This window comes from Mus caroli, chromosome 15, assembly GCF_900094665.2.
Source record: "Mus caroli chromosome 15, CAROLI_EIJ_v1.1, whole genome shotgun sequence".
NCBI lineage: Eukaryota > Metazoa > Chordata > Mammalia > Rodentia > Muridae > Mus > Mus caroli.
In genome coordinates, this window is record NC_034584.1 from 88,998,039 (window position 1) to 89,006,171 (window position 8,133).

General features: G+C 41.0%; 1 protein-coding gene across 5 annotated transcripts in view; it reads right to left on the reverse strand.

The window, feature by feature from the left end:
- Positions 1–8,133, reverse strand: part of Nell2 (neural EGFL like 2) — a 297,672-nt gene that overhangs the window by 22,857 nt on the left and 266,682 nt on the right. For all 5 annotated transcript variants that reach the window (XM_029469874.1, XM_029469878.1, XM_029469877.1 and 2 more), the window contains one exon: positions 165–305. In XM_029469874.1, the coding sequence (XP_029325734.1) occupies positions 165–305 (141 nt within the window). The remainder of the gene's footprint in view (positions 1–164; positions 306–8,133) is intronic.

The window sequence follows — 8,133 nt, forward strand, 5'->3', positions numbered from 1 at the left end:
TATAAGATCACAGAGTTCTTGGAACAGGGCCCACATCTTTGGTCTCCAACATTCACCATTCACTCTTACTCTGCTACAGGAGCAGCCAGCCTAGCACCAGACACACCGCGCATCACCTCTGGCTGCCCATTCTCCTGGACCCCTACACCTTCTTCTTCACTGACCTTCACAGGATTCTCCGCCTGGTGCAAACATCCCATTGTCATGGTAGCCATCTCTGCACTCACAGTGGTACCACCCAGGCAGGTTGATGCAGTTGGCACGGCTGTCACACTGAACAAAGCCCTCAGAGCACTCGTCAATGTCTGTTGGGCAGAGGAAACAAAAGGAGGATTTTATACAGTTGCTTTATTCTTCTAAAGAATGTTCTATTCGAGAACATTCTGCTGTAAGGCTACTATAATTCTGAATGCCAGCCAACCTTGAAACCATGGAAGTATAAAACCAACATAGTTACTTAGCACTCAAATGGTATGCATAAAGAATGTAGTGGGATTTGATATTAACCAGAGAAACATCTAGATGGCTTCTTCTCTATTACAATTGATTCAATGGTGAGGTAGAAACCATCTGTGGTGGCCTGTGAGTTTCACCAAATGTCCCCAGCCAAGCCTGACACATCCTAGGATGGTGGGGTCTCAGTCCTTTCTGATTAAGGGTGTGCATACGCCTTTCTTCAGTCACATTGGGGTGACAAGAAGCACTTCCGGGTCGAGCTTTTACGGCACTGTGTGTGACCCACCTGCTCCCTTCTACATCCACATCACAAGAACTAGCAATTTCCAGAGGCTCTAGAGACCAATCTGAATCATGAAGGAGTAGGGCAGGGTGTGTGCTACACTGCCTGGGATGAACAAGTAATATGAGCAGGAAAATGTTTTGTTGCTTTAAGCCACCGGGATTCATGTTTTTTAAATCATTATTATTACTATAGGTATAAGCTACTCTGACTAAATACACAGCTACACAACTCATCTTCAGTAGATACAACATTATTATTAGATATAGCGTTATGCACTGTGTTTTCAAGAATATGTGCTGGTTGTGCCCATGTATTACTTCAAACTGCCAAAAGAAAGAAAGAGAGGGGGGAGGGAAGGAAGGAAAGAAAGAAAGAAAGAAAGAAAGAAAGAAAGAAAGAAAGAAAGAAAGAAAGAAAGAAGGAAGAAAAAAATCATGCCATATGAATAGTATGTTGAACACATGACAATACTGAATTAAATATAAGTTATGGGATCTAACTTACATTCACATGTGTGTTTCTTCATACAAGGAGACTTAAGGCAGAAACTGGCATAAATGTAGCTTGCATGATTTCAGAGTTCTATAACAGGTATATTATCATTCCCCTCTACTGCAATCCCCTTTCTATTCAGGCTGAGAAAGACAGAACCGTCTCATGATTCCCAGATCTTGTCCTCTGCTTGTAGGGGGACAAGTGATCCTTGGGATTGCTGTACAAAATACTTCTTCTTGCTTATTCCTTCCTGATCTTCTGGCTCTGGTGACTTGACTGGGATCTGATGTCATAGTCCTACCTCACCACAGCTGCCGAGAGTATCCACATGTACCGACTATCTACATCTTGGTAGCCTCAAGCTATGGAGGAAGATTCTGCCAGGCAGGCAGTCTCCCTCCATGTTTCCTAGGCTCGTGGCACGTGGTGGCTTCAGCATGTGATCAGACATAAGGCGATGAGGCAATTCTCTTGTTGAAGGAAGGGTCACTGGTTTTCCCAGTCCTTCCTCTCTGTCCACTCTGGTTAGCAGAATGTCCTATTTCAGTCTCAGTAATGACAAACTAACGGATTCATATGCTAGTCTTGTTATTTTGGGTTTTGGCAGTGTGGCTAAAACCCAGGGCCTTTAGCATCCTTAGTTACCTAGAGTTACCTGCTCTGGTACTAGGATGCTGCGGCCTCTGCTTCTCTTTTGTTCTCTGTTTAGTAATCCCTCTTTTATTGTTCTCATTTAAAATTTATTTATTTATTGGGCTTGTGCCCCATAGCCCAGGCTGGCTCCAAACTCATGATCTTCCTGCCTCTGTCTTTTGAGTGTTGGGAGTCAGTAGGACAGCACCATGCCTAGCTTTGCTACTGGACTTTGAAAGGAATAAAGTTGCAAATGCATGTATAAATACTTTGTAACAGGCAGAGAATTGAGCTCTAAATCATTTGCTACTTGGTGAGAGTTCCTTCAGTGAAACTAAATATAAAACATCCTCTCAGGTGAATGAGGTCCTGGACCAACAGTAGAAACTTTGTACTATGCTAATATTTTAGTATTGTTTTATAATATAATCTCTGTGGTTCCTTTACCCAAAAATCAGTTACAGCTGCCAATAATTCCTACCAGCAAAATAAAGGTTGATAGCCAAATCAGCTAACTAGTGCCTCCCTGCCACGCAGCCATCTAGGCCTGCAGGTTCTAGCAAAGCCTCTTTGCCATTCGGGGCTCCAGCAGCTGAGGGACTTCAGATTACAAAGGAGTCTGGCTGCTCCCACTGGCTCCAGCTTTAACTGCTCTTTCTTTCTAACAGAGACAACTAGGTAGGAAACGGTGCCATTATGGGCAGAGAAGAAGAAAGCTGGTTGAGAATTAAGCTTTGGAAGCGATGCTCACTCGGAGAAGGTGGTCAGGGGAGGGCATGTGTTTAGAGTCTTTAATCTGGGGAAGCTGAACTCTTAAGAATGGTAATTGTCCAATGCTTTGGCTAAAGCAGTTCTTCTGCGACTGTCCTGCCTATGCAGTCTTCCAGTCCATCCTGTCTTTCTGAGTTACGTGACTGTAAGGTCTGCTCATCCTGTGAGATGAGGTTTGTATGTATCTCCACATGTCTTTCCTTTCAGTCACCATTTTTCCAGTTGCCACACCTCTTCACTTCCCTTATTCACACAGTGGTGCCCACATAGCCTGCCTCTATCCATAGTCACCGCCCCCTTCTCCACACCCCCCCCACTCCCCTCTATTTACAACACACACCCTCACCGCCCTGACTTCATCTACTGGCTACTCTCTGAGTCTTTGACATTTAATAGAAATGCTGTTGATTACATTTCTTCCTACTCTGAAGACTGAGGATACGAATATAGGCTCCTGCGGTATCGTCACATACAGGCTGAGCATTATTTTCTTGTTAAATCATCATTATATAGCTCTTTAGAGAATGGATATATAAACATGACCCATTTATTAATTTAATTCAATATTATTTACTTAATACCTGCTGTATGGCAACAACTAGGTGCTGGAGAATAAAACGGATACGCGAGACACATGTGGCTTCTGTCTTTGCTGTGCTATCATCTATGCAAATTACATTTACAAAATCAAATTTATGGAAATCTAAATGTACAGCCACATAGAGCACGGTTTTGCTGAGTGCAATATATCTGTCACCGTCAATGTGGTTTATGGGTAGCAGTACACAAATACTTCATTTTAATGGCTATGCACTTATTTTCTCAATTATTTCCATTTACGGCAAGGGATAATCATAAAAACAGAGGTGAAATATAACTTAAATATTAAAAAAATGAGAAGAATTAAAGAAGCAGGGTCAGGTAAATATTCATATATATGTTATGGTATCATGATAAGAATTAGGAGGTTGGAAAGCACTGATATTGAGCAGGAGGGGCTCATTCACACTCCAAGGGGTAGGTTACGCCGTAACTTCTTCTGTGACAAAGCATTCTGCTTTATCTCAAATGTGACTCGATTGATAAACCATAGGCCATGACTTAGTTACAATGTGCTCACCACCATTCAGGATTCTGCTATTCAATTCAACTAACTACATTTTATATTCCTATTACCCTGCTAAAAATAATGGTTATTTGTTGTATGGCATATTGAAGTAGTTATTCATTAGAGAATTCTGAAATCTACCCAGTTCTCAAATGCCCATATCTGCTGAGTGTTCCCATTGATGTCATTGGGAGGTGAGAAGTGTTCCTGTCTTAGCATTTCCTAGAAAACAGAATACTGTCAGTAGCTTGAATGCCCCACTGTGATGTCACGACCCAATGACAGGCACTCACCCTTTTATGGACAAATGGTTTTTCATTGTGCAAATTTGCATACATGATTTTATCCATTTATTCATGCATGGCTTTTTATATTTTTACTTTTGATACTATACTCGGCAAACGGGGTTCTCAGTGTGTTTCCCTTCCTGTGACTATACCGACACACTCAAGTGATGGGTCGTTCTGCTCCAGTTTGAAAACTCTGAGGAGCTTCCGTCCTGGTTTGCACAACGGCAGCAGTACATATGTACCAAAGGCGTGCATGGGCTCTTGTTCTTCCGCACCTTCGTCAGCACACTCCACCTTTTGTCTCTGACCTCAACCATCCTAGCAGGAGTGAGAGGGTGTTTTCAATATCATCTTGGCATCCTCTTCCTCTCAAGGCCACCGTGGCTGGTGGACCACCAAGAGGAATCCAGAGACGTGGAAGCCTATTTATCACAGATTACATGTGAAGCCCTAAGCTGGTGGGGCCTGGCTGCTACTGAGTCTGTTACAGAACTTGACACTGCTGTAGTCAGCTAGGAATAAAGTCCAGAGAAACAAGAGATCATACCAGAATATGATTGTGGAATAGTCAATGAAAGTGAAACTGTGCTTGCATTTCCAAAGCATACATGTCACACGGAAGGTACATGTATTACTAAAGTAAGGCCAGATACTTAATTAAAATAAGTACATCTAACGAACAATTTTAAACAAGTTGTAAAATGAATTAAAGTAGGATAGATGTTAGGGAGTTGTATAAACACATATGATATGGCCTTACAATTTTAATTTTGTCCTGTATAGGTATAGTCTAGAAAACACTAAACCTAAATCTTACACAAATCTGCTTCTCCCTTTGCATTCTAAGGAACTAGTTCCCTGATTCTCCTGAGACAGTTAAAACTTTTTCACATCTACATTTAGAACATCATATAGTGAGAGTATAACCAAGCTACCCCAAGACATACAGATTATAAAATCCAAAAACGTTTCACCATAAAATAAAAAGAATTATGAGTAACATTCACACTCCAGAGAGTGAAGCTTGCTTAGACAATAAAAATGGAAGGTACCACTGAGGACAGATTGTCCCAGAAGGCAGAGCCATGTTAAACAGTCATTAAAAACAAACCAACAAGTCAGAAATCATAAGCACCACGTGACGGTGACTTGCTCTTTCTTCTTCTTCAGGTTTGCAGTTGAGACTAGACTTTCTGCAGTGCCTCCCACCGTGGGTTCCGGAGGCATCCAGCTGAAAATGACTTATGTCACTACCACTCAAGGGGTCCCTTCAGAAAGTGACAAATGTGTTCATTGTACAATCCAAGGTTAGTGTAGAATTAGGCATATGAGTGATACACACACTCCTCGCTATTTATAACAGCAGATATTCTTCTTAGCACCAGACTCTGAGTAAAGCTGTGTTACTTACTATGTAGGAACGTCTGTACCTCAATGGCTCCCAGTCTATCCTTTGCTTCTGTTCACCCCTTTTAAAACAGTTTTGAGAATTTCAATGATAAATATACTTCCATCATTTCCCCTCCACCCTCTCTCTAATCCAACTCCTAAAATACGTGTGTTTCACAAATTATCGTGTCATTCAGATGCCAGGACCACACAAATCCATGTCTTCCTATTTGGCACATGGGCTGCTACACAAACCAGCATCCCTCTTCCTTTTAAACCAAAAGAAGACAGATGAGCTGATGCGCTCACACTTTACACAGAGAAAGCAGGAGTGAAGGTCAACTGTATTTGGTACTATTTTCAGTGTTCAGTGTCAAGGCCACATAGCAAGAGTATTGTCTTTTATACTTCTTATTGTGAGGGAAAGGATGACAGCACTTCTCACAAAATAGTACTTGGTCTATTTATATCACAAACTTGTACCCTGGCAATTAAATGATATTGATAAACAGCAGGCAATTAAGGATCCTCAAAACAATTAGTCAAGTCCTGATTATTCACATGGGGCAATTTGCTTTCTGGATGATCTGCAGTTTTTTAAAACCACAAGGTCATCTCTCTGTGTCTTTGCTGAGTTTCTGGGTGTCCGGAAAATTTAGGTGAGAATGCATAAAATAGTGTCTAAAGTTTCTTATTTGAAAGGCTTGTTCTCATTTAATTTTTGAAGTTTTTTTTTAATGAAAACACATGTAAATAGATTTTAGCTACTACAAAATCCTCTACAGAAGTCGGAGAACACTACAGATTTATGGACAGTTATTTTCATTATGTTGTGGTTCATAACCATTAATCAGTGGTGTTAAAATGCCAGGTGCCACTTCTTAATTACTCTCTTGTGTCAATGACAAGGAAGTGATGACAACAGCTCATTACCCAAGGCCATTCCATAGACACAGCCCCTTGGACTGTCACAGGATGCTCATCTTTCAGATGTTAGCCAAGAAGAAAGAGCCTAGGAGTTGGAATATCTTTTATTTTCATTCTTTTCATTTCTTGAGATTATAATACATTTACATGCTGCACAAAGGAAGTTTCCTTAATGATGCCTACACTTCTCTGTGGATATAAGCACAAATATATATCATTCGATACATTAGAATGTATCAGAGACCTCCAAGATCTATGACTTCACTAGCTCTGGGTAGTTGGCTAGGTTTCCAGTACCTCGAACAACTTTCCTCTTGGGTCTTCGGGCCAATTAGAGAGCTGTTGGTTACTGCCAAGATATGTGTGCCTGTATTGCACTCTTGTGTTACCCTGTCATGCTGGCCATTGTTGTGGTTCATAGGCATCACTTCTGCCTAGGATTGTTGGTTGCTTCCCTCCTTTGGAGGTTTGCCTGGCACCTTCTGCTACCATGAAAGCTAGTTCTCAAGAAGGATGCTGAAGCTCAAGGGCCTCTGGCTCTTGTACTGTGGTGAATTCTGGCTCTTTTGCTTGTGAGCTCTGTACCTTTGTTTATGTTATTAAGTCCACTCTGAGTTTCTGGTTTTGAGTGACACTCTCTTCCCATCACAGCTAGCTGATACCATGTAAGACCCTTACACAAGGACTAGCATCTCCTGATAGGTATTTGAGATATAAAAATACCCCTCCCCCAAGACCAGATACAGCAGCACATCCTTAGGCTGCTTTTCATTATTTGATGACATGAACATTTTAATTAGGGGAGATAGTGCCAATGTGGTCACAGAAACAGCTCCTAGAATGACACTCTCCAGGGAGTGTGCAGGCTTGTCCACATTCCAGTGTTGGGGTCAGTTTAACCAGGTTCGTATTCCAGTTAATTGGGGACACTCAGCAAAAGACCTGGAAAATAAACTTTTCTTCTTCTTTTACACTTTTAGCACATTACCCTCTCGTAGCCTCTTCTCCTTAGGGACCTTGTACATTGTCACTCTTGTGTAATATCCTCTATCCTCTTCTTGTCCTGTCACCTGTTGAATTAACTGGTGTGCTTGTATACCAAGCTCAACATCCTGGAGGGTCTTCCTGGACACCAAAGGCTGTTGTTTGTGATCTCCTGTCTCATTCTTCCTGTGATGAGTCTTTATCACATCCTTTGCAAGGCTTATTTTCAAGTTTTTGTTTATTTGTTAGCTTTTGAGGAATGGAGGGCCTAGTCCTACACAGATATCCCAGTTACTTTATTTATATTGCATACATTCTGGAGAACATAACTATGGTTTTCTGTCCCTAAAAGTACCCTGGCTTTGGGATTTTTGTCTTTTCACTTCATTTTGGAAATCAGTGTGTGGACTTCTCACTAACAATACAAAGTTAACAAGGAAGCAGGTAACCTTGCACTGATTCCACATGCTGATCGCTGAACATTTAGCAACGTTCTAAAATCTACGTGTGCGTTCCCTTTTCTCTAATATTTTCATACTTTACTCATGTCTGGATTTTTATTTGTGTTATGCACATCTCAGGCTTAGACTTACTTTTGCAACAATTTTAATTTTTCCCTTGATTTGTTGAAACATAACTTTATTAAATTAAAGTTTGCATAGACATCTCCAGCAACTTCATGAGTGTTGACGTGCACCATTGCCACAGTCAAGAGTTTTGCATTCCTCCAACTTAACATTTTTCATACCGTAATAGCTTGGAAAGGAGCTCTTTTTTTTTTTTTTTTTTTTTTT